General features: G+C 43.1%; 1 protein-coding gene across 3 annotated transcripts in view; it reads left to right on the top strand.

The window, feature by feature from the left end:
* SLC25A42 (solute carrier family 25 member 42) overlaps positions 1-27,762 on the top strand; it is a 62,316-nt gene that overhangs the window by 18,010 nt on the left and 16,544 nt on the right. For all 3 annotated transcript variants that reach the window (XM_040320800.1, XM_040320784.1, XM_040320790.1), the window contains exons 3-6: positions 4,794-4,905; positions 13,029-13,054; positions 22,601-22,767; positions 25,976-26,092. In XM_040320800.1, the coding sequence (XP_040176734.1) occupies positions 4,794-4,905; positions 13,029-13,054; positions 22,601-22,767; positions 25,976-26,092 (422 nt within the window). The remainder of the gene's footprint in view (positions 1-4,793; positions 4,906-13,028; positions 13,055-22,600; positions 22,768-25,975; positions 26,093-27,762) is intronic.

Raw genomic sequence — 27,762 nt, 5'->3', positions numbered from 1 at the left:
GCCTGTTAAAAAGGTTTCGAGGGCCAACCTTTTAAGCGCCCAATCTCTCCAGGTCCAGGACCCTCACCCTCCAGGCAGTATCGACGGCCTGCTGGCCGTTCACCCGCAAACAGATCGCAAGGGCAAGCTTCGGGTAATAAGAAGCCGTGGTTTCGCAAACCAGTTAAGGCTGCCCCTAAAGCGAATCTGTGAAGGGACGCCCCCACTCTCTCGGGTGGGGGGAAGACTCCGCTTTTTCTCGGAGCTTTGGGAGGCCAGAATCTCCGACCAATGGGTTCTGTCCTCAGTAGCTCAGGGGTACAAGCTGGAGTTTTTGGGGTTTCCCCCTCCTCACTTCCAGGAGTCCAGGCTCCCAAGCGATCCAAAGAAAGGGGTCTCGCTTCTAGCAGCCCTAGATCGCCTCTTAAATCAACGAGTGATTATGGAAGTACCATCTCAGGAGCGCGGACAAGGATTTTATTCAAATCTATAGTCCCAAAACCCAACGGCGATGTAAGACCAATATTGGATCTAAAAACCCTGAACCGTTATTTAAGGGTTCGCTCCTTCCGTATGGAGTCCATTCGTTCGGTGATGGCCGCCCTACAGGGGAAAGAATTTCTCGCATCCATCGACATCAAGGATGCATACCTGCACGTTCCAATCTACCCCGGCCATTTCAAGTACCTCCGGTTTGCCCTAGGCCATCGGCATTTTCAATTCATGGCCTTGCCCTTCGGGCTAGCCACGGCTCCCCGGGTCTTCACCAAAATTTTGGCCCCGGTGTTGGCCAACCTAAGATCCCAGGGGATCCTGGTTATGGCTTATCTAGACGATCTACTAGTCGTCGATCTCTCAGCAGCCAGCCTAAATCAGGCAGTTTGCTTAGTGGTAAATTATCTAGAATCCCTTGGTTGGGTTGTAAATCAGGACAAGTCGGCCTTGCAGCCCACAAGAAGGTTGGAGTATCTTGGGTTAATTCTAGATACTATGCAGCAGAAGGTCTTTCTTCCCCAGTCCAAGGTGGATTCTATAAAGGAATTGGTCCAGGTGGTTCTAAGCAGCGCAAGGCCAACAGTTCGCCTGTGTATGCGCCTCTTGGGCAAGCTAGTGGCCACCTTCGAGGCGGTGCCCTACGCCCAAATCCACTCTCAAACTGCAGAGAGCAATTCTCGCAGCCTGGGACAGGAGAATCCAGGCCCTGGATCTTCCCATATCCCTGTCACAGGCAGCTCGTCAGAGTCTGTGCTGGTGGCTGGTCCCACAAAACCTTTTGAAAGGAAGGTCGTTCAGTCCCGTTTCATGGAGGATTGTGACTACAGACGCGAGTCTATTGGGGTGGGGCGCAGTTCTGGAAGGATTGACCCAGCAAGGGAAGTGGTCAAGAGCAGAATCGGTTCTATCGATAAATGTTCTGGAAATACGAGCAGCCCGGTTGGCTCTAGTTGCATGGACGGATGTATTACAGGACTCCCCTGTGAGGATACAGTCCGACAACGCCACGGCTGTGGCCTACATAAACCACCAGGGCGGCACCAGAAGTCAAGCAGCCCAGAAGGAGGTGGAGCGGATCTTTGCTTGGGCAGAGACCCATGTTCCCTGCATCTCAGCAGTGTTTATCCCTGGGGTGGACAATTGGCAGGCGGATTTCCTCAGCCGCCAACAGATGTCTCCGGGAGAATGGTCCCTCCATCCCGAAGTATTTCAGGCCATCTGCCAGAGATGGGGAGTCCCGGAGGTGGACATAATGGCCTCCAGATTCAATACGAAATTGACCAGGTTCGTGTCTCGGACAAGGGATCCATTGGCCTACGGGACGGACGCCCTGGTATGTCCTTGGCATCAGTTTGCACTGATCTACGCCTTCCCTCCGTTACGGATGCTGCCCCGTCTTCTTCTCAGAATTCAGGTGGAGCACAAGCCAACGATTCTAGTAGCCCCCGCGTGGCCCCCGGAGGCCTTGGTACTACTTAATAATGATGGCAGTAGAAGAACCTTGGGTCCTCCCGTTAAGGCCGGACCTCCTCTCACAAGGACCGTTCTTCCATCCTGCCTTACAGGCCCTAAATTTGACGGCCTGGCGGCTGAATCCCTAATTCTTAGGAACAGGGGCCTCTCTGGTCGGGTCATTCCCACCCTGATTAATGCAAGAAAGCCAGTCTCTAGGCTTATTTACTATAGGGTGTGGAAGGCTTACATTACATGGTGCGAGGCTAAGAAATGGCATCCCTGCAAGTATGTCATTGGGAGAATCTTGGAATTCCTACAATTAGGAGTAGAAAAGGGTCTGGCTGTTGGCACAGTCAAGGGACAGGTCTCGGCCCTATCGATTTTCTTTCAGAGACCTCTCACTCCTTAATGAAATCTTTTTTGCAAGGGGTTATTCGGATTAACCCTCCAATTAAAGCTCCCCTGTATCCTTGGGATCTAAATTTGGTTCTGTCGGCCTTGCAAAGTCAGCCCTTTGAACCACTGTCTGAAATCCCGCTGGTCTTGTTGACTAGGAAACTATTTTTTCTGGTCGCTATGGCTTCCGCCAGAAGGGTATCAGAACTGGCAGCCTTGTCATGCAAGACACCTTATTTGATTGTACATAAGGACAGGGTCGTTCTTCGGCCACATCCGTCCTTCCTTCCGAAGGTGGTATCTAGCTTTCATTTGAATCAGGACTTGATTCTTCCGTCTTTTTTTCCTAAACCTTCCTCAAAGAAGGAGAGACTCCTGCATTCCTTAGATGTGGTCAGGGCCGTTAAGATTTATTTAAAGGCCACAGCCCAGATTCGCAAGACTGAAGTCTTATTTATTCTGCCGGAAGGACCTAAAAAAGGTCAGGCAGCGTCTAAAGCCACCATTTCCATGTGGATTAGACAAGTGATTGTACAGGCCTACGGTCTGAAGGGGAAGAGCCCGCCTTTGTCGATCAAGGCTCATTCCACAAGAGCTGTGAGCGCCTCTTGGGCAGCGTATCACCAGGTCTCCATGGCCCAAGTCTGCAAGGCAGCGACCTGGTCGTCGGTTCATACGTTTGCTAAATTTTATCAAATGGACGTTAGAAGGAACGCTGATTCAGCCTTCGGGCAGGCGGTTCTGCAGGCCGCAGTATAGGATCCTCTTGTCCTATGGCACCCGCTGTTTTTTTCTTTGCCTGGTTGCTTTCCCTCCCCTCATTTGCATTGCTTGGGGACATCCCATATGTAATGGCTATGCTGCTCTGTGTCCCGTGATGTACGATAAAGAAAAAGGGATTTTTAATAACAGCTTACCTGTAAAATCCTTTTCTTGTAGTACATCACGGGACACAGAGCTCCCACCCCTCTTATGGGGAATTTTGGGATGCATATTGCTTGCTACAAAACTGAGGTACTCCCACTATGGGTGGGGGTTATATAGGGAGGGAACTTCCTGTCGGAGAGTGCCAGTGTCCATCACCTGAAGGTGCGCTATATAACCCATATGTAATGGCTATGCTGCTCTGTGTCCCGTGATGTACTACAAGAAAAGGATTTTACAGGTAAGCTGTTATTAAAAATCCCTTTTTTATGGCATTTTTATAATTTTTTTTTTATTTATTTTTTATTGGTACTGCGACCTTATGGCAGGCACTTGTTTGGGGGGGTGGTGTCCAAGTCCAAGCTGAAAGTAAATGGTTTTTCATGAAATAAAGGTGTAAATGAAGATGACACTAGGATTTTTCTTGTACAGATAGATTTATTAGTTTGTATTTATGATTTAAAAAAATAATCAGCTGCCATGTAAGGTACAAATAATACACCAGTCAGAGCATGGTTGTGAATCTTTGGCTGATTTCCCCAGTCCACACCAGTCCCTTTTTTATTTTTTTTTGTACATAGCTCAACTGTCCAAATGTCATTAGATGCAAAAACAGTCAGGCTAGAAAGAACCCAAAGGGTGGTTACTTGAAAGGATAACGTAGTACTGACTAAAGCAGGGGTCTCAAACTGGTGGCCCTCCAGATGTTGCGAAACTACAAGTCCCATCATGCCTCTGCTTGTGGGAGTCATGCTTGTAACAGTCAGTCTGGCATTGCCTCATGGGACTTGTAGTTTTGCAATAGCTGGAGGACCAGTAGTTTGAGACCCCTGAACTAAAGACTTTATTCACCAAATACGACCATCCATACAAAAAAAGTGTATAAAATGTACATTTTAATTGTGGAGAGGTGTTTTTTATGCACAATTTTTGTATGGATTCTCATGTTTGGTAAATAAAGTATTTTGTTAATACCGTGTGATCCTTTAAATTAACCACCCTTTGGGTTCTTTCTAGCTCGGCTGTTTTGCATGAGCGTTGTACTGCGGTGAGTCTTTGGACATTGGCTTACAGTAAGCTTCATTCAATTTACTTGCCTTTCCCAGTTACCTATAGGTATAGGAGAGGTCTCTCATTTTTTATATGTTGATGTTTCACAGATCATTAGATGTTGTGTGAAAAAAGCTATTATAGCACTCACTTTGTTTCCTAAAGCTACAGTAGATGTACTCTGGTGTGGGTCACAGGAGAGCACTTTGTTCTGTACTCCTGTGACCCGTATTTAGCCGACAGCGGGCTAGTCAGCTGATGTCACTCTGATGGTCCAAACTGTGGAGAAATCCCAACTTTATTGTCGGGATCCACCCAGATGCTGGAATGTGCTGCTGAAAACCTGAGCCAGTCACTCCCGCCCCCCTCCACAGCTCAGCGGTCTAGTAAACTTTGCTGATCTGAAGTATGCAACTACGTTGTATAATAACCATTAGGGATAACCATACGTTTTGTAGATTGCTGTTGTAACATTCTATTCTGTTTTTTACTAGGGAAACAAAAATGGCAAGGGAATCGTCAACTCCTTAATGTCTGGCGCTTTGGCTGGCGCTGTGGCGAAGACAGCAGTTGCTCCACTGGACAGAACCAAAATCATATTCCAAGGTAGGTTCACTTTTGGCAAGCAAATACAGAGTACATGGAGATGAACATGAACTACATTTTAAAGTTTTGCAAATAAGACATTTAATACACCCCTCTGCCAGCTCCATCTTTGCTGCATTAAAGAGAAATTGCTGGCTAAGGAATCTGCAGATTCCAACACTCCATAAATGTTCATTTCATGGTCCCCCCACTACATGCTGTACTGACCCTTATATCACTTCAAGACACAGTAGTGAAATAAGACCTGGTAGATTGAACCACTGTGCGTAGCATGGTACAAGAGGTCCGACACTTTCTGAAACATTGGATTCTTTTTACAGTGAATGTAAACCCTCACATATACCCAGCGAAGTGAACAGCCTCAGATGATACACACAGATCTCCCTACATAAGTTTTTAGATGTACTCTGTGTTTTTATCATTTTTTGAGGAGTGCTATTATGCAGTTGTCCACTAGATGGAGTTCCCTATAGTAAAAGACCAATAGTGATTGCGATCGTATTTTTATTTGTTTTTAATCTGGATTTATATATGGATTTTAATATGTAGGTGGTGTTTTTAGGAATTTGGAGAGTAGTTTAGTTTCTTGGTTATTGCGATGATGGTTACCATGACAGCGATTTGCTTTATAAGTCACCTCTGTACACCCGGCTCTATACCCTTTGAAAAAGTCACATGAACAGTGACACAACTCGTCAGAAAAAGAGCCGGAGTGACGTCAATCCGGTCGAAGCCGTGATCGGAAGATTCCTATATGGTACATGCTATTTGTCTGTTACATCAACTGTAAGTTACTATATGTATTAAAAGTTTTATTAAAATACTGCACCATGGAGCCCTCCTCTTCTTTTTCCATGTCACTGAGTGTTATTATCCTGGGCGCCCTATTTTACCTGAACGAGCGGGGAATCGATTGGCCCGTGTAGATTTGTCATTGAGGCTCATTTATTCGATATATGAGATGAGAGGCTGGGGAAAACGGTGTCACCCAGACACTATATGGTGGAGATTAGCCGGATGGTGTCACATGCACTTCACATACAGGGAGTGCAGAATTATTAGGCAAGTTGTATTTTTGAGGATTAATTTTATTATTGAACAACAACCATGTTCTCAATGAACCCAAAAAACTCATTAATATCAAAGCTGAATATTTTTGGAAGTAGTTTTTAGTTTGTTTTTAGTTTTAGCTATTTTAGGGGGATATCTGTGTGTGCAGGTGACTATTACTGTGCATAATTATTAGGCAACTTAACAAAAAAAAAATTATATACCCATTTCAATTATTTATTTTTACCAGTGAAACCAATATAACATCTCAACATTCACAAATATACATTTCTGACATTCAAAAACAAAACAAAAACAAATCAGTGACCAATATAGCCACCTTTCTTTGCATGGACACTCAAAAGCCTGCCATCCATGGATTCTGTCAGTGTTTTGATCTGTTCACCATCAACATTGCGTGCAGCAGCAACCACAGCCTCCCAGACACTGTTCAGAGAGGTGTACTGTTTTCCATCCTTGTAAATCTCACATTTGATGATGGACCACAGGTTCTCAATGGGGTTCAGATCAGGTGAACAAGGAGGCCATGTCATTAGTTTTTCTTCTTTTATACCCTTTCTTGCCAGCCACGCTGTGGAGTACTTGGACGCATGTGATGGAGCATTGTCCTGCATGAAAATCATGTTTTTCTTGAAGGATGCAGACTTCTTCCTGTACCACTGCTTGAAGAAGGTGTCTTCCAGAAACTGGCAGTAGGACTGGGAGTTGAGCTTGACTCCATCCTCAACCCGAAAAGGCCCCACAAGCTCATCTTTGATGATACCAGCCCAAACCAGTACTCCACCTCCACCTTGCTGGCGTCTGAGTCGGACTGGAGCTCCCTGCCCTTTACCAATCCAGCCACGGGCCCATCCATCTGGCCCATCAAGACTCACTCTCATTTCATCAGTCCATAAAACCTTAGAAAAATCAGTCTTGAGATATTTCTTGGCACAGTCTTGATGTTTCAGCTTGTGTGTCTTGTTCAGTGGTGGTCGTCTTTCAGCCTTTCTTACCTTGGCCATGTCTCTGAGTATTGCACACCTTGTGCTTTTGGGCACTCCAGTGATGTTGCAGCTCTGAAATATGGCCAAACTGGTGGCAAGTGGCATCTTGGCAGCTGCATGCTTGACTTTTCTCAGTTCATGGGCAGTTATTTTGCGCCTTGGTTTTTCCACACGCTTCTTGCGACCCTGTTGACTATTTTGAATGAAACGCTTGATTGTTCGATGATCACGCTTCAGAAGCTTTGCAATTTTAAGAGTGCTGCATCCCTCTGCAAGATATCTCACTATTTTTGACTTTTCTGAGCCTGTCAAGTCCTTCTTTTGACCCATTTTGCCAAAGGAAAGGAAGTTGACTAATAATTATGCACACCTGATATAGGGTGTTGATGTCATTAGACCACACCCCTTCTCATTACAGAGATGCACATCACCTAATATGCTTAATTGGTAGTAGGCTTTCGAGCCTATACAGCTTGGAGTAAGACAACATGCATAAAGAGGATGATGTGGTCAAAATACTCATTTGCCTAATAATTCTGCACTCCCTGTATAATGAATTTGTTTACACGTTTGGATTCATCATCACACTTGGATTTCTTTGCACTTTTTATGAGATTGATTCATATACCATAAACTTTAATATTTAATCTGCACAAATAACTTTTTTGCACATTTTTCTTGTTGGAAGTCCTGGACTGTTATTAGCACTCTGGTTTGCCATTGTTGCACATTTGCCATTTGCACATACGTTTTTTTATTTTATTTTTTGCTATTGTTGCACATATTTATTAAGACAACGAATGTTAGGGGTACAGAAAAAATGGACTTTGTAGGCACCAATTATAAAAGTACAAATGTGTTTATTGACACAAAACCCAAAAAGGGAATTGGACAAAAGGAAAAAGAACAACAATACAAAAAATAGAAATTTGAAAATAAAAACAAACCACAGAAACAACTGCGGTGACAACAGATTATTCCAATAATGATCCAAGACAAGTCATCAAATCTCACGAAAGATGTGCATGACTATAATAGATGCTAAGGCGTATGTTAGCTCGACATGTTTCGCGGAGATCGCTTCTTCGGGAGCTAGTAATGTTTCTAAGAGAAAACAGACCATTATTGGTTTTAAAATTAAAATTATACCGATCAATGAAAATAAAAACAAAAAAATAATATATATTTTTTTATATATGTAAAAAAAAAAATACATACAAATAAAAATGAAAGGATTTGATATATCACGTGCATTAAAGCACCATAAAACTGAACAGAACATGCGAGTAAGACATGGAACCCCCCAAGCCGTTAACAAAAAGGGGGGACCGCATGCACAAGGTCCAGGGAGAGGAATGTGGGGACACAACTGAAAAAGTGGAGTAGGAACAATATAGTGTTTGGTAAACACAATATGTGGATATTTGTTAATTGAACAACATAATCCACAAAAATAGTACGTCCATAAAAGAAGTGTTAACCAGTTAAGCCCCGGACCAATATGCAGCCTAAAGACCCAAGGTGTTTTTACAGTTCGGGACTGCGTCGCTTTAACAGACAATTGCGCGGTCGTGCAACGTGGCTCCCAAACAAAATTGGCGTCCTTTTTTCCCCACAAATAGAGCTTTCTTTTGGTGGTATTTGATCACATCTGCGGTTTTTAGTTTTTGCGCTATAAACAAAAATAGAGCGACAATTTTGAAAAAAATTCAATATTTTTTACTTTTTGCTGTAATAAATATCTCCCAAAAACATATATAAAAACATTTTTTTTCCTCAGTTTAGGCCGATACGTATTCTTCTACCTATTTTTAGTAAAAAAAATCGCAATAAGCGTTTATCGATTGGTGTGTGCAAAATTTATAGCGTTTACAAAATAGGGGATAGTTTTATTGCATTTTTATTAATTTTTTTTTTTTTTACTACTAATGGCGGCGATCAGCAATTTTTTTCGTGACTGCGACATTATGGCGGACACTTCGGACAATTTTGACACATTTTTGGGACCATTGTCATTTTCACAGCAAAAAATGCATTTAAATTGCATTCTTTATTGTGAAAATGACAGTTGCAGTTTGGGAGTTAACCACAGGTGGCGCTGTAGGAGTTAGGGTGCACCTAGTATGTGTTTACAACTGTAGGGGGGTTTGGCTGTAGGAATGACGTCATCGATCGTGTCTTCCCTATAAAGGGAATGACGCGATCGATGCGCCGACACAGTGAAGCACGGGGAAGCCGTGTTTACACACAGCTCTCCCCGTTCTTCAGCTCCGGGGAGCGATCGCGACGGAGCGGCTATAAACAAATAGCCGCGCCGTGGTCCCGGATCGCTCCCCGAGCGGACCCGACCTCCGCATGTAGCGGGGGAGGTCCCGATCGGACCCCCCACCCGCTAATAGGCGAGGACGTACATGTACGCCCATGTGCCTGTACGTGCCATATTGTGGACGTATATGTACATGCGGGGGTCGGGAACTGGTTAATCAACAAGGAAGTGTGCGCTAATAGAGATAAATTCAAAACGCCCACCGAAACAGTGAAAGTAAATATATATATATATATATATATACACACACACCTGTGTACACATACATTAAGGTGGGACAGCTAAGTTAAGTATGCCTACCATAAAGAGTGGTAAAATGTACTTGGAGGTAGATGGTTTAAAAAAAATAGGTGAAATTTGAAGTGCATTACGGCTTCCATACGGCTTAATTTTTGGCACTTTATTGCTAATTTGCACAGCTGCTATTGTTGCACATTCTTTTGCACAGGTATTATTGGATGTTTGGTACTGTGTTTGCTGTTGCCTTTTTTATTTTTCACATTTGGATCCTAATTATGAAGGTTTTAGTTTTCATTAGGATTAGTAAACGCTACATTCCCAATATTTTCCATTTATGTTTAGTGTGTGAAGACCTTTATGTTGGCTGCTACTTTATTAGTCTTAGATTACCTTCACCCTTGTGGTTTGCGCATTAGTATTCCCTATACACATGTATATCTGCTGTCTTCAGCTTTATATATTCTTTAGAAAGTGCACATTGTGTTTGAGATTTTCTCCTTCTGTTTAGCACTGGGAGTGAATTATTGGCATACAGCCAAGACAGCTGATTGGCGGAAGGGCACACTTACCCACTACACATAGGTAGAGGAAGGAAGGAATATGCAGAGCTACGCTGTGACAATGCAAGCTCTCTGCTAATCTATTTATAGCAACCTCCCACAACACAAATTTCAGGCTGGTTTTATCTTGGTTGATGGAGAATTTGTCAAGTCATCATGCTGATAACAGACCAACGAAACAGCAGAAACACACTGGACTTGGTGCTTTGTTGAGAGATAAGAAAACACTTCAGCACTACAGATCTATGTGCTTTTGTCGTATTTCATGACTGGTTTACATCCACTTTAAATGTGTTCTTTGCAGCGGGCATATTTGTTTGCACATTGCGTCGCTTTGTTTCTTACACCTTGACTTTTTTCCTTATATAATCACTAAGCTCTACCAACTACACATCCTCTGCCTACCAAGCCCCTTTTTACACCTGAGCATTTTGTAGCTTGAAGCACAAAGCTCAAACAAAATTCAATGCCTTTTAATTTTTTCCTGTTCATATTTGATCATTCAAGTGTTTGCAGCTCTAAAGGGTTCAAAAGCTACTTATTAAGTGGAATGGGGGTGTTTGTGGCCTCAAGAGCATGCAAAAACACGTTGTTATGCCTGTTTTTCAGGCACTCTCATAATAAGATTAAGGGGTCAAAAAAACATGGTCCGGCCCCAAAGAAGCATACTGTTCCTGTATAGTACTTCACACAGAAATTTTCTCTAAATTGTCTATTCATGGTGGATAAAGTAGTTATTCCTGCTCTACAGTGGAAACTATGTGTGCAGAGGGTAAAGGTGCGGCAACTACCGTATGGGCCAACCACTACCCACAGTGGGACATGGAAAAAATCAAGAGATGGTGTTGCGCTCCAATAGCATAGAATGGTGTAATTGGTAAAATGTATAAATAACCAGAATAGTATAATTGATAAATTAATGTGCAAATAGACTGACTAAAAGATAAAAATCGCTATAAATGCTAAGATAAGGTGCATCCAAAGGTGTACTGAATGAATGTGCAAACAGTGCAGATAAAGTGACTCAGGTGCATTAAATAAAATCACAACGTAAAGATAATAGTATATGCAGTCGCAGAGGAAATCGCAGGATGGTGTTATGCTCCAATCAACATGAATAACTAGACATAACTGATATACAACAATGATGGATGAATAAAACGGTGAACTGAATAAGAGTGCAAATGCATACAAATAGGTGACTGTATAATGTAAGTAAAATCACATCATATAAATGGTGGATGGAACCGCAAGATTGTCCAATTGTTACAAAGTGTAAATGGTGCTACTGCGACTCAGTCCAAGAGGTGAAGAAATTGCAAGGTGCAAGTAGAGTGCTGGGTGCAGAAATAGAATCGCAGCATAAAGATAATATATGCAGTCGCAGAGGAAATCGCAGGATGGTGTTATGCTCCAATCAAAATTAATGACTGGACATAACTGATATACACCAATGATGGATGAATAAAATAGTGAACTGAATAAGAGTGCAAATACATACAAATAGGTGACTGTATAATGTATTTGCACTCTTATTCAGTTCACTGTTTTATTGATCCATTATTGTTGTATATCAGTTATGTCCAGTCATTCATTTTGATTGGAGCATAACACCATCCTGCAATTTCCTCTGCGACTGCATATACTATTATTATTACGTTGTGATTTTATTTATGCACCCGAGTCACCTTATCTGCACTGTTTGCACATTCATTCAGTACACCTTTTGGATGCACCTTATCTTAGCATTTATAGCGATTTTTATCTTTCAGTCAGTCTATTTGCATATTTGCACATTAATTTTAATTAATTATACTATTTTTGTTATTTATACATTTTACCAATTACACCATTCTATGCTATTGGAGCGCAACACCATCTCTTGATTTTTTCCATGTCTATTCATGGTACTCTCTGGTGTGAATGGGGCTAAGGCCTCATACACACGATCGGACTTCAAACAAACTTTTCCCTGGATTTTTGTTCACAGGGCGTTGGCCATGAACTTGGTATGCATACACACAGCAGGACTTTTTCAGCCAACAAACTTGCTGGTTGATCTTTTGCATTGGTTCTGAGCATGCGTGTTTGTACTTGGGACTTAAGTCTGATGGATTTCTGTACACACGATCGGACTTTGCACCATTGGACTTTTGTTGCTGAAAAGTTTGTCTGTTTGCAGAGCGAACATTTGTCCGATGGAAACCGACAAAGTTTGTCCGATGGAGCGTACACACGGTCGGATTTTCTGAAAAACCTGCTCATTTTGAAATTTGTTGTCAAAAAGTCAGATCGTGTGTATGGGCCTTAAGAGTGACCGTCTAATTTTACCTGCACAGGTGTTGCATGCATCCCAATGCAGGCAGTTCCATTGCGGTCAATTAAGACACAGTAACTGCAGGGACACAATGGCGACTCTTGATGTCACATCCGTGCAGATGCATGGCCCCAAACACACAGGAAAACAGAAATATTTGTGTTCAGGATCCAGAAACACCACACACACCTAAAGCAAGGCTAAACGTGTATAAACATGACTAAAAAAAAGCTAAGAGCAGCAACATCAAGCAAGTGATCTGGGAAGCATAAAAGTTGTATATAATTCCCAGGTTACTATGCCTGCCTTTAGAAAGGCTAAATGCCAGAGTGCTTGTGCGAACGAGGCCTTGGTGTTTTTGAAGAACATGCGCATAGCTAGGACTATTCTGTGCATACAATATAACATTTTAAATTGTCTAGGTAATATGATATGCAAAAATTCATATGTTGGTGACTGCTGTTGATTCTCTGAATGCAAACGCGGCTAAACGCAGCATGTAAACACGGCAAAACTGACGTTTTAAACGTCGGTTACTACCTGTCAAGTTAAACCGTTCATTAGAGGTTGTAAAAACGTTCCTTGTATATGAAGCCTAGTAATAATCTTTCTTCTTTTCCCAGTATCTTCAAACAGATTTTCAGCAAAGGTAAGCGCAGATGTTATGTGTTTTTTGTTTTTGTTTTTGTTTTTTGTTTTCTTTGGTTTCTCTGTAGATTTCTTTTATCCTCTCTGAAACCTCTTGATCATTAAAACCGATGCAGAACCAGGCGTGTTATGCTTATTTGTGCTTATTTGTGACCACAGCATACCTGCTTATCCTGAAAGTTTTTGGGTGGACAGCAATACATGTCTTCTATCATTATTACAAGAGGGTAAAATACCTTGATATCAACATTAGCTCTCTCATGTAAGCAATACATTGTTATTGCAGGCCCCTGTGCTTGAGCTGTAGCTTGAGCTTTAGCATTGACTTATTTTGGGGGACAGGACTGGATAGTAAATCCCTGTCAACAATATAGTGTCCCTACTGTTTTGTCACCCTTGTTAAAATGTAGGTTAAATGTTTTACTGATATGGGGTGCACTGATAAACGTTTTGGCTTATATACTGTATTTTATTTGAAAACGTGGCATACCATGGAATGTCCCCCTTTTTTTTTCTTTTTTTTTCTTTTTTTTTTTTTTATATATATAGTTAATATAGACTTAGACTGAATAGTAATTTCTCCTTGGAACATTTTAGTTGGTTTTCCCCCAAAAATTTGTAAAAACTGAAAAACAAGGACAGTGGGAAAAAGAGACCAATTTAGTGTAGTTTTAGGCCCTGTTCACATGGGGCGATCAGCTCTGCGCCCCATGCAGGTCTGTCTGTTATGTGCTTTCCCGTCCTGGTGTCCCATTGTTGTAATGCAGGTGGGTGCGGGTCCCCCAACTCACCCTGTTTACATTCGGGGACCTGCACCCACATGTCATATTGGGACATGGGCTGTGTCCTTGCAGCCACATGTCCCAGTAGACTTCAATGGGACACTGGCGCAAGGATGTACGCAACACCTTTGCATCCATACCAGAAAAAGACAGCTCTGCACTGGGTACAGACCAAATCGCCCCATGTAAATGGGCCTCAACTCTTGGAAAAGGGGCAGATTGCTCACACCTGGGTAGGTTGCACTTGTTGAGAATGTTTGTCTCCAGACAGACCTTAAGGCCCTTTTCACACTGGGCTGGGAGGCGCGGTGGCGGTATAGCGCCGCTAAAAATAGCGGCGCTATACCGTTGGAATTGCCGCGGGATTCGGCCACTAGTTGTGAGGTATTAACCCCGCTAGCAGCCGATAAAGGGTTAATACCGCCCGCAATGCGCCTCTGCCATTGTTTTAAATGGGAAGGAGCGGTATACATACCGCTCCTCTCACCGCTCCAAAGCTGCTGCTTGCAGGAGATTTTTTTTCTCTCCTGCCAGCGCATCGCTTCAGTGTGAAAGCCCTCGGGCTTTCACATTGAGAAGGCTGGGCAGGAGTTTTTTAGGCGGATTACATGGTGAGCAAGTAACAGTTCCAGTCCCCAAGGAGGGTGCAGGTAATCATCATTTAGGGTATACATTGAAGTTGGAACAATTTACACCACTAAATATCAGAACCTGGAAAGAACATATCTTAGGCGCTATTTTTAGTGCTGTACCGCCTGAAAAACTCCTTGGTGTGAAAGGGGCCTTAATGTTGATAGTGATCGCATGCAGTGTATTGGGGGAACCAAACCTTTGTCCCTGTGGGACTTTGTGTGGGATGGGTGATTAAATTGTCAGGGAAATATTTAAAAAATGTATCAGCTTTGTGTTGCAAAGGCCGCTAGTATTAACGTTTCGAAGAGATTGGTCAAGAGATTTCACATCTTCAGAAGTTCCTTGATAAAAAATATTAATGATAAGGAATAAAAATGGTGGGGTCTTGTGCAGATGAGAAAAACATACCATACGGCAAACTCCAGTAGATGCACAGTTCAAATTCATAATTGCTGCCTCAAAGTTAAAGCAGAACTTATCTCTGCTTCAATGGTTCAATGACCTTGCCAACAAGTTCTACCCAGCTTCTTCTTGGTGCCGGGCTGTGGGTGCCTTCAGTGGCTATTGTAGGATGATGTCAATCTTGCGCATGCACAGGAGTGCAGTCATCCCAGCACAGCTTGCGTAACTGTGTACATTCCAGAGAGGATTGTGAGGCTTCATTGCATGTCTTTCTTGCAATAAAGAGCCTGCCTACTTGCAGTTTTTGAAAGCGGGGCATTGATTCTGCATTTCAGGCTTCATTCACATGGGGTGTACTACAGCGTACTCCCATGAGAGGGCTGTGTTAACCTGCATGGGGATACAAGGGTGTTCTATGCATCTCCATTTAGGCAGTCCTATTGATGTCATGGGATTCAGTGGCTGCATGGACACAGCTGTTATTCCCAGTTTGACATCTGTGCGAGTGCTGGCCCTGAACGCAGACAGCGTGTGTTCAGCAGGGTGAATAATAATCAATGATTTTTGAAAAAAAAACAGATTGTCTCTCTTGTCCATGGACGGACACAGCATCCTTATATTCTTGACTGTAGGGTTATGTTTCGTCTATCAGGAGAGGACTAGGCAGACATGTTAATAGTTAAAACGTGTAATCTTTCGCAAAGCTGAACAGCCCTGCCCAGGGGGCGGTCCCTCTGGTCATAACCCCCTCTTACTGCAGTGAGCAGCTCCAGTTTTTTTTTCTGCCTAGTAGAGAAGGACCTGGCTCCCTTTTTGGGCCCATGGTCATACAGATATTATTTTTTTATTTTATTTTTAAGAATACTATTGCGCTTGACTGTGGTCCCTGAGACTGTCACAGAGGGGTCAGCATGGTGTCAGAAGCTGGCGTTTCTTCCCCAGACATTCCAGTGGTAGCAACCGGTGCCCCTGCACCTGTGGTTCCTGTGGGCGCTTTGTTGGCAGTCCTGGAATCATTTGTTGGTGGGTGCAAGGGGGGTAAAAAATGCCCCCCCCCCCCCCACCTTCTTCTGGGGATAGCTCGGACTCAGACCCGGGTCTGGCTGTGCCCCAGGGCCCCTGTTCTGAGGTATCGGAGAATGCAGACTGGGACCATTCGGACAGTGAGGGTGACTCCACGTCCGGGTCAACGCAGGACAAGGCACTTGTTGGAGCACTTATCACCGCAGTGCGGGACACTCTTAACTGGAGGATGCGGCTGGGGCATCTGCTGAGGTGTCGGTCCCTTTTGGGTCCCACAAGCCGACCCACACTGCGAAGGTGTTTCCCTATGTGACTTATGTGACGAACGCGAGTGCCAGATCCCCGCCCTCCGCGCTAACTTGCGACGGACAGGCCAACCTTACACTATGTTGTCACTTACGTAACAATGCCACGCTCAGTTGCGCCCAGCACAAAGATTTTCCAGCTTGCGGGATTGACCACAATCAGCCTGAGAGCGATTGTCACTGGGCTAATTACACCATTAACCCTTTAACTGCCACCACCCCTGTTTTGACCGTGTTAGGGGATACTCGTTTTTTTAGCAATACCAATTTATAATTTAGAATGAGCGTCCAGCACACACTGTCACCACAGACAGGTCTGCTCAGAGGCCTTACTCCAGGGTTTGACAAATTTGTTTGGAATCTAGGAGCCAGCTAAAAAAGTTAGGAGCCAGAAAACGCACCCCGTCCCGACGAGCTTGCGCGCAGAAGCGAACACATACGTGAGTAGCGCCCGCATATGTAAACGGTGTTCAAACCACACATGTGAGGTATCGCCGCGATTGGTAGAGCGAGAGCCCTAGCCCTAGACGTCTTCTGTAACTCAAAACATGCAACCTGTAGATTTTTTTTAAACGTCACCTATGAAGATTTTAAAGGGTAAAAGTTTGACGGCATTCCACGAGCGGACGCAATTTTGAAGCGTGACATGTTGGGTATCAATTTACTCGGCGTAACATTATCTTTCACAATATAAAAAAAAATTGTGATAACTTTACTGTTGTCTTATTTTTTAATTAAAAAAAGTGTAATTTTTTTCCCAAAAAAGTGTGCTTGTAAGACCGCTGCGCAAATACGGCAAGACAGAAAGTATTGCAACGATCTCCATTTTATTCTTTAGGGTGTTAGGATAAAAAATATATATAATGTTTGGGGGTTCTAATTAGAGGGAAGAAGATGGCAGTGAAAATAGTGAAAAATGGCATTAGAATTGCTGTTTAACTTGTAATACCAACGGCCACCACCAGATGGCGCCAGCTCACACAAGGAATAGCTGGGGGGTTTTTTTTGCCCACCTTCCAAGCCAAGTCGCCAGGACGCTATTTCTAGTCGCCATGGCGACCGGGATTTGTCGAGCCCTGCCTTACTCTACAACAGTAGCGCTCTTCAGAGGTTCGTTTATAGCTTGCATTACGAGCTTTAGAGACAAGGTTAACACTTTTCAACATAAAAGGTTTATTACGAAAAGGGCAAACTTGGTGCAATAAAGTGTTACAGAAAAATATGTTTTAAAGAGATAACGACAATATACAGCCACAAAGTAATAAGGTAGAATTGAAGAAGAAGAATACTTGCAATTAATGTCCAAGGGTTGATCAGAGTTCGATCGATGAACTGGGTAATCGGTTCTCAAACTTGGCAGATGCTCCTGCTTGGATGGTAAAAGGAGAACTTCCTATTGACTTGGCATCTCCTATTTTCTGTCAGATCAAAAGGGGCGTTGACACGACCAGTGACCAATTGTCTGGTCATGTTAGTTAGGGGTTAGTTACTGGGAGGGGTCCACATTCATGCCCACGTCCCAGGTACACTTTGTGATACATATTCATATCTCTGCAGCTCTAATGTTTACAGACTAACAATATCCATTTTATTGTTCAGCGTGATATTTGCTTTAAGAAAAGTCCAAACATGACAAGTTTGTCATTGTTATTTTACCTAGGACGAATAAATGGGGCCAGGGGCCTTCCACATAATTGATAATTTTAATGTCTGGGCTTGAAACATTACCAATTATCTGAGGAAACTAAATATGTCCGTTGTTTGGCTGTGCTATAATTTAGTTGTAAGTTATGAAACATGCTTAACTTTCATACTTATTCCACAGTTTAAGCTTTTATGAGTACTAAGGCATTTTTACGACCGAGGTCTACTGGTTCTCTGAGGTGAGAGGGTGACAGTTTTACGACAGGCCAGGAACCCTACCAGGCAACCTTATCAAACCTAGCTTGGTTCTGCTTTTCTGATGAGATAACAACTCTTTTGAAGCATAAAGCCTATGAATTCCTGAGAATAAGGGAGGAGGGAGTGAGATTATTTCTACTGCTACACTGTTTGAAAACCGTACAGCAGCCATGACAGCTTGGCTAACAAAATGGCCTCTGCTACACAGCTATTCGTGTCCAGTGCATGATATCGTTAAAACTTACTATACGTTTATAGACAAGGAATGGGAGCGACCGCAGAGGACCTTTTTGGTCCCTAAACGCATGGCGGTGCGTTTACCCTTTTGAAGAGAGCCTAATGAAAAAATGGGCATCTTCCCCAGTCGTGGACCCCCCGGTGTCTAGGTTAAACAAAGTAACCACGATTCCAGTAGAGAGGACCCCTGCATTAAAGAACCCTGCTGATAAGAGGTCTGAGGCACTGGGTCGGTCAATGTTCATGCTGGGATTAGCATTGCGGCCCATTTTGGCCACAGCACTAGTGTCACAGACTTTGACCGAATGGACGAAGTTATTGCAGCGGGAATTGGAGGAGCATCATGCTCCCCCGGGCTGTGTGTAACCAGTTGGTGCATGGCCTCAAATATGTCTGCGATGCTGCCCTGGTAGCAGCTACTTTGATTTCCAGAGCCTCTGTATCCGCAGTGGTTTTGCGGCACCTGATCTGGCTAAAATGCTGGTCCGCGGACCAGACTTCCAAGAAGGCCCTGGCGGATTTGCCCTTCCGAGGAGGGAGGCTTTTTGGAGCCTCACTGGATGACATCATTAAGGACGTCACGGGAGGTAAGAGCACGCTTCTCCCTTAGTCCAGAAAGGGTAAGGAGCCACGCCGTAAGCCGGGACCCTCATTTTCCGTGCAGAAGCAGTATTTTCGTCAGTCAGGGCCCGCAGGCAGGCGTTCCCAGACCGACAAGGGACCAGCGGAGGGGGGAAAAAAAGAATACCTGGGTTCGCAGGCCAAACAAGCCTGCAAGCAAATCTGCTACTGCATGAAGGTTTGCCCCCACCCGACCTCCGGGTGGGTGGACGTCTTCGCGAGTTTGCAGCTCTGTGGACCTCCCTGCTTTCTGACCAGTGGGTTTGCGAATTGGTCAGAAATAGGGGTGCAACGGATCGTCACCGATCCGTGATCCGAATGGGCCCCCCCGTTCGGATCGGTACACCCCGCGATCCGCGGAGCGCTCCGGAGCCTAGGCCTAGGAAAGTCCCCGGCTTCGGCCTAGCTCCGGAGCGGCTGCCATCTTGCTCTACCCAGTCTGCTTGCCAGAGCCCAGCGTGACACGCCTCCCCGGGGAGGCGTGTCACGCTGTGCACCGGGCTCTGGCAAGCAGACTTGGAGAGCGGAAAAAAAAAAAAAAAAAGAGCACAGCACAGTAACAATTCAAAAGGGTGTATTAAAGAGGCTGTTTGGACAGGACTTGTTAAAAGTAGAATCTTGCTGTTTTTACAGCAAGATTATTTACTACTACTGCATGTTATTTCCCCCCAGTTCTGGCAATGACTATAAAGTGTGTGTGTGTGATTATTTATATATCGGATCGGATCGATCCTCGGTTTAGGAGTCCCGGTTTTGGATCATTTTCGGATCGGCAAAAAAAAAAAGTCCCTTTTCATCGGTCAAAAATATATATATATATATATATATATATATATATATATATATATATATATATATATATATATATATATATATATATATATATATATATTTATATATATATATATATTTATATATATTTTGACCGATGAAAAGGGACTTTTTTTTTTTTTGCTGATCCGAAAATGATCCAAAACCGGGACTCCTAAACCGAGGATCGATCCGATCCGTGAGTTTTTTGATCCGTTGCAACCCTAGTCTGAAATCAGGGTACAAGGTAGAATTTCTCTCTTGTCCTTCCTTAAACCTTCCTCTTCTTTCCGGCTCGTCGGGACGCCCTAGGAGGGGCAGTACAGGACTTGCTGAAGTGTGGGGTAATCATACCCGTGCCGCTGCAGGAAAGGTTTCAGGGTTTCTACTCAAATCTGTTTGTGGTCCCAAAGAAGGACGGAGTCCGTCCAATCCTGGACCTCAAGGCTCTCAACGCCTTTGTAAAAGTTCGGAAGTACAGGATGGAATCTGTTCGCTCTGTGGTCGCTGCACTCCATCCGGGGGATTTTCTGGCGTCCTTGGACATCAAGGATGCCTATTTGCATGTACCTGTTTTCGTCAGGCACCAGAGGTTCCTCCTCTTTGCAGTAGGGGAATATCACTATCGTCGGCACCAAGAGTTTTCACCAAGATGCTTTCCCCGATTCTGGCCTTGCTGAGACATCGAGGAATCGCCATCGTGGGCTACTTGGACGATCTCCTTCCAAGAGCTGCTTCAATCGCAGAATTGGAGGAGGATTGGCGATTGCCAGTCAAACCCTCAGAGAATTTGGCTGGGTGCTGAACTTCCAGAAGTCGGTACGAGTACCGACTCGGCGGCTAGAATATCTGGGTCTGATTCTAGACTCCTTAAAGGTGAGGGTTTTTATCCCTTTGGAAAAATTGCAGACTCTTCGGACTGCGGTGAAACTGTTGGCATCCCGCAAATGGTCGTCGCTCCGCTTTTGCATGCGAGTTTTGGGTCTAATGGTAACCTCCTTCGAGGCGGTACTGTATGCTCAATTCCACACTCAAGATTCTGTCCAAATGGAACTGGTCCCCGTTGTCCCTGGATTGTCAAATCCGGGTGAGCCACCAGGTCAGTGCTTCCATTTCTCGGTGGATCAGACAGATCGTGATTCAGGCTTACGCTCTGAAAGAGCGGGCGCCTCCCATTCCGGTCACGGCGCACTAGACCGGGACAATTGGTGATTCCTGGGCTTTCCGACATCAAGCGTCTGTCTCCCAGGTGTGCAAGGCGGCAACCTGGTTGTCCGATTTACACTTTTACAAGGTTGATGTAAGTGCATCTTCGGATGCTTGATTCGGCCGCAAAGTTTTGCAGGCGGCTGTTTAAAGGTTGCTACTCCTCCGTTGAGGAGCACTGGTGTGTTGGGGTGAAGTTTATCTTTTGATTGCTGTTCCCAACCCTTGTTTTTTTTACATTGCTTGGTGACGTCCCTACAGTCAAGAATATAATGATGCTATGTCTGTCCATGGACAAAAGAGAAAATTAATAGGATTTTTGTACTCAACGTAAAATCCTTTTCTCTGAAGTCCATGGATGGACACGGCACCCACCCCTCCTTTTTATAGGTTTGTACTAAGGGTTATGACCAGAGGGACTGCCCCCTGGGTGGGGCTGTTCAGCTTTGCTAAAGATTACATGTTTTAACTATTAACATGTCTGCCTAGTCCTCTCCTGATAGAAGGAACATAACCCTACAGATAGAATATAAGGCTGCTGTGTCCGTCTATGGACTTCAGAGAAAAGGATTTTACAGTGAGTACACAAATCCTATATATTTTGTTTGATAAAAAAAATATTGATTGATTTTAAATTTAAAAAAATCTGATTGTGTTTTTTTTTTTTTTTTTTTTCTTTATCAAATTTATTTGAATAAAAATCCTATCTAAAGATTAGTTTTTTTATTTAGGATACATTGATAATTTAGTTTATTCAGCATGAAATGGAGCTTAGTTATGTAGCATGAGGCTGTATATTCTGCAATATTTACATTTTTGGCAAACTCATTCAATGAATCCAAGCTCTGCAAGCAGAGAGAACATGCATTGATGGTCACACAATTTTACAGTAACCATGAGATAAATCAAAGTTCAGGAATATTCCTATGTCCCATTGTTTTGCAAATCTATGTACACTACAAACTGTATGATTGAATCAGTTCTGATATCGTTGTTTTACTAACCCGACAGCGTATAATTCTAAAAAGGAAACCTTTAATTTTGTTTGCAAATATTAAAGATTCTAGCAAGAATAAGTCCTTACATTTAAAGAGCACCTGTCATTTCAGATCCATCGTGGCAGCGCCTGTTAGCGGACATCCACTCACTTGCTGCACCACGTCCCTCACCTTGTTGTGTCACCAGCTGTCCCATTAAAGTGAATGGGACAGTCGTTGAGTCAACAGTGGTTCAGAGGAGGAGTCACTGCGGGACAGACATGACAGTTGCTCTTTAAACATTACATTATAAATAGAATCCACCCTGGTGTTCAGGGGTGTGCACCAGCACCCACATGGATGTCAAATTGGGAGTAGCGGCTGTGTCCATGCAGCCACTGCATCCCATGACATCCATGGGACTGCTGACACAGAGATGCACAGAACACCACCTCCTCATATGATGGGGGGATTTTGTGTGGGTACAGTATCAAATTATTGAGACTTTGCATAAAGAAGTGTAGCAGCAAGTTGCAGGGACATGGTGGTATTTTAATGGATTTGCTCTGTGACTGACTCTTGATCCCTTTCTCATTTATAAAAAAAAACACATCAAGGTGGTTGTTAAACTTTAACTTCTTCCCTCCAGGAAGCTTACAAATTAATCTACCGCACCTACCTCAATGAGGGGTTCCTGAGCCTATGGAGGGGCAATTCTGCAACCATGGTTCGGGTTATCCCATATGCAGCCATACAGTTTTGTGCACACGAAGAGTACAAAAAATTGCTTGGACACTACTATGGCTTTCAAGGAGCGTAAGTATTTTTCTGCTCTGTAAATTGGTGTTTCTCTATGCACTTCACTCAGAGGACATGATCACAGTTTGCTGCTGTGTAGTACAATTCAGTAATGGTTTTGACTTGTCAAGCTAAAATGCAAGCATCTGCTTTGTTGTTCTATACTTAGTTTCTTGTTATCACCTGTCACTGTTGGTAGATTGTTAGCAAGACGATCATTGTAAGGCATGTCATCTACTTGCCTGCATGCTAAACATAACCACGACCAACCAGGACTGCCTAGTATTTTTATAAATGGTCCTAAAGAAAGCTGGCATGGCATTTATTGGATCATTTTCAGGTTCTGTGGAAGCCCTTGCCTGGAAGTATTGCACTGTATTTCTGGTTCCAGCAATGTGCCTTGACATTTATTAAAGGGAATGTAAATAGGTTTGAATATATATATTCTATTTCTTTATTACTTTTTTTTTATTAGTAGTAATAGTGGCACTATGTTTTTAATCAGGAATATATGAAATGTGACTCCCTTTTTCACTAAGGCTTGTTCCACTGACACAATGCGGGAAAGGCACAGGACTCGCCGTGTTTCCGACATCAACCCTCATAGCAATAGCACTGTGTTTATTTGCTATAGTGGTCAATTAAAAGTTAATGATCCCCCCCCCCCATGAGTAGGTTGCAGAACGTTTGCTAGAATCTGATCGCATGGAACACCCATGCAATCCGATTCCAGTGCAGCAAAAAATAAAAGGTGCCTGCGTTTTTTTTTTTTTTTTATGTGGATGCGAAACAATTTGAGCCATACACAATTATGGGGTAAAATAGCACCACACAGAATCACATGTAATTTGCAAAGGAATGTGGTGTAATTCCTGTGCTAATCGCATTCTATGTGACCCATTGCATAAGTGAGAACCCAGCCTAGTTTTTTTTTTTTTTTTTTTAGAGAACTCCTATTGCTGGGGGAATCCTTTTATCCCATTTGCCCTGCTTATAAAAAAGAACTGTATACAAATAGAAAGAACAGTAAAAATAAAATAAAAAATGAAACGCTGATTTAAAGACGTAACACACACAAACATGCTTCCCCCATACACTCTAATCACTAGCATAATCAGCAGGTTGAAGGAAAAAAAACAGCTAATTTCCCCCATACCCACATTCGAGGTGGAATGGGGAGTGCACTCCTGCTGAGCTATTGTGTTCTTGCAAAGGGGAGCCTTCCCCACTGTCAGAACACAATGGTCAATGTTGGTGGCTATTGCCGAAAGCACTGATGGTTTGGAAAAACCCAACAGGGTGGTTGCACAGAATTTGATCAATCAATAAAGAGTACCCATACATAGATCAAATTTGGATCCATGTATGGCCAGCTTAAATTTTTCAAGGAATACAGATGTGACTCTTACTAACAAATGCACACTGCCATGTAAACAGAATTTTTTTTTGTTAGATCACACAGTGATTATCACTGGACTTTCTTCAACAACTTTGTCACATGCCTCATTCAATTTACAGGCTGATCTACAAAAACACATGACGTCTTGCTTGAATGCTCTGGAGTTAGGAGTTATCTGAAAGTTATTTTGTAGGGCAAGGAAATCTCACAGGCTGTAGGAAGCCTGCTCTTCCCTTTTAAATATATAACCACACAAAAACAGAAGGAGCCACCAATCAGCATTTGTAATATTCTGAATCTCCACTAAATGATTTTGTTTGGTGTTTTATTTATTTGTATTCTCTCCCTGTCAAAGCAGAAGTGTCAGGCAATTGGAAACCAACCGGAAAAAAAAGAAGCTTCCTATGAATTGCTAATACAAGACAATATGGCATCACATACAGCATGGCCCTCCAGCTGTTGCGGAACTACAAGTCCCATCATTCCTCTGCCTTTAGGAGTTTCTATTTGTAACTTGTAATGCCTCATGGGACTTGTAGTTCCACAACAGCTGGAGGGCCACAGGTTGAGCACCCATTTATAATTTAAAGTTATAACATAAAGAATAACATCACACATGTTCTCCTGTTGTGCAAATGCCATGACCAAGTCATATGGCCACCCCAGATAGGTAAGTACTTTATTTATTGGCGTATAAATAACACTTACTTTTTTACCCTGAAAATAGAGGTTAAACTGTGCCTGCGTGTTATACGCAGGGGGCTGTGGAAGATTTTTTCCTGAAACGTCCCTCTTAAAATTAGGGTGCGTGTAATACGCCTGTGTGTGTTATACGCCGATAAATACGGTAATATAGCCGCTAGTGCTATTTTGCTAAAAGTTTGTGTGGGCAAAAATAAAGCATATAGGCCCAGATTCACGTAGAGCGGCGTATGTTTAAGCGGGCGTAGCGCAGCTCATATGCGCTTCGCCGACGTAAAATAGAGAGGCAAGGCCAGTATTCACAAATCACTTGCTCCCTAAGTTGCGGCGTAGCGTAAATGGGCCGGCGTAAGCCCACCTAATTCAAAGTAGGCAGGTAGTGGGCGTGTTGTATTTAAATGAATCGTGACCCCATGTAAATGAAGCGGCGAACGAACGGCGCATGCTCAGAATCACGTCAAATTTACGCCCTAAGATACGACGGCTCAATGGCAACGACGTGAACGTAACCTACGCCCAGCCCCATTCACGTACGACTTGCGTAAACAAAGTAAAATCCGACGGCAGTTCCGACGTCCATACCCTAACAGACTTAGACCAGCTATTTGGCGTATACTCGTGCGACGGGCGCAAGTACGTTCGTGAATCGGCGTATCTTGGTCATTTGCATATTCAACAAGTAAATCAATGTAAGCGCCCCTTGCGGCCAGCGTAAATATGCACCCAAGATACGACGGCGTTGGAGACTTACGTCGGTCGGATGGAGCCAGAATTCAGGCGTATCTGGTTTCAAGAATACGGCATAGATACGACGGCGCATCCATGGACTTTCGCGACGTATCAGTAGATACGTCAGCGTAAGTCTTTCTGAATCTGGCCCATAGAGCCTATATCTGCAAGGCATGCACATTTGTTAATCCTGACAGAAATCCATTAATCTCCTAACTTTGGTGTGGGTTGACAGTACTTCCTGCTCTGCACTAAAATCTAAAGCGGCATTTTCAGCGTGACCTTAGTTCTACTCTGCTGGACTACAGAACTATGTGCTAACCTCCATCTTTTTTCCTCATTTCTATAAGTCCTCTGTTATATTCTCAGCAATTTTTCTTTTTTTCTCCCCCACAGTACTTTGACCCCAATCCCTCGCCTCCTTGCAGGATCTCTTGCAGGTACGACAGCTTCCATGTTAACCTACCCGCTGGATCTTGTTCGTGCACGCATGGCTGTGACACCAAAGGAAATGTAAGTTAAAACGTTTGCTTACAAAAATGATTGTTTAAGGATAAGTTCACTTTTGGGAGCCTGTTGCATGTTACATCTGTCGTTTGGGTGTAACATGTTCCAGCAGTCCCACCCACACAGCTGAATCGTTTGTTCATAGTTTTGTGAATGAACTACAACTACTGTCCACCATTGCAGCAGACGGCTTGCAGTTCTCTCTCTCTTTTTTTTTTTTTTTTCACAATCAAAGAGATGGCTTGTAGTTCTCGATGAACTGCGAGGGTGCTGGTGAGCACTCTCATAGTTCATTGATCTTCCTACTCTTCAGTAACTGCCTGCACATACAGGAGGTAACTTGGTTTGAGAGCGTTTTGCAAGACAAGCTTAATTATTTTTTTTTATCAATTTTGACTTGGTGTACAAGCGATGTCTTTATATAAGAGTAGCATCATGTCACAACTGAGTATAAAATAGAAGAGAGGGGCCTCAAAGTGTAGCCATATGGTTACATTTAATGAAGGTACAACATTTAGAAACTCACATGGTTGACGATTAAAACAGACACATCTAAGTATGCAGGCATCCGGGGTAAAGGTGTCCACATAGACCATTCTCCTCGCCGCCATTGATGTCGTCCCTTCCACGAGCGGTTCAAGCTTTCAGATCGGTCTACTGCAGGGTAGTCTTACCGGTCACAATTGCAGACTGATAGCGGTGAGAGTCGGCGGTGAGGAGGACGGTCTATGTGCATCGATTTACCCCGGATGTCTGCATACTTGGATGTGCCTTTTTTTAATCATCAACCATGTGAGTTGCTAAATGCTGTACCTTCATTAGATGTAACCATATTGCTACACTTGGAGGCGCCTCTCTTCTCTTTTTTACTCTGTAGCTCCTGCTGGATTTTGCTTCTAATCCCTTTGTGGAGGCTGCAAATTGTGGATGGACATTTTATGGTTACACAACTTATCACATTGCTATGATCTTTTTATATGGACTATAAACTGAAGGACTTATGAATAAATGGTTGTGGAACAAATCATTTGAGTTTTCATTGTTTCTTATGGGAAAATTCTATTTGATATACAAGTGCTTTGGATTACAAGCATGCTTCCGGAACGAATTATGCTCGCAATCCAAGGTTTTATTGTATCTTTATCCAGTCTTATGCAGATAAACTACTTTATTGTATGTCTTCAGCTTCTTTTTGCAAGTTATGGTTCACAGCAGTCTGTTTGAGTGTCTTTTATCAAAGTAGCTCTAAACTTTACCTCCAAACTCATTTCATTAATTGGACATCAGGTGTGCACACTACTGACTCCAATTTTGTTGAAAAAATTAGTCTGTGGGTTCACACAGGTTTTCCTCCGGCACTGCGAATGTTTAATGGGTGTTAATAAGGACACAAGAAAGTAGAACTGTTTGTGTAGAAAGTAGGGGTACTAATGCGCAAACCAATCACTAACTAATATCTAAATAAGTAGCTGCAGACAAGAAATGGTGTTCTCACGCTAAAAATTATTGACAAATTATTGTGGTGCTTACTAACATATGAAAATAATAATTAATAATACCTAAAATGTAAATGACCACTAATAAAATCCAAGTGCCAAAACAGTATGTGCAAAATTAGCAAGTGCAAAAAGAAATTGATAATTTGTGCAAAAAAATATTCAAATGTGCAAATTCAC

The sequence above is a fragment of the Rana temporaria genome, chromosome 1, assembly GCF_905171775.1.
Source record: "Rana temporaria chromosome 1, aRanTem1.1, whole genome shotgun sequence".
In the NCBI taxonomy this organism is placed as follows: domain Eukaryota; kingdom Metazoa; phylum Chordata; class Amphibia; order Anura; family Ranidae; genus Rana; species Rana temporaria.
This window is presented reverse-complemented; position numbering and strand designations above follow the sequence as displayed.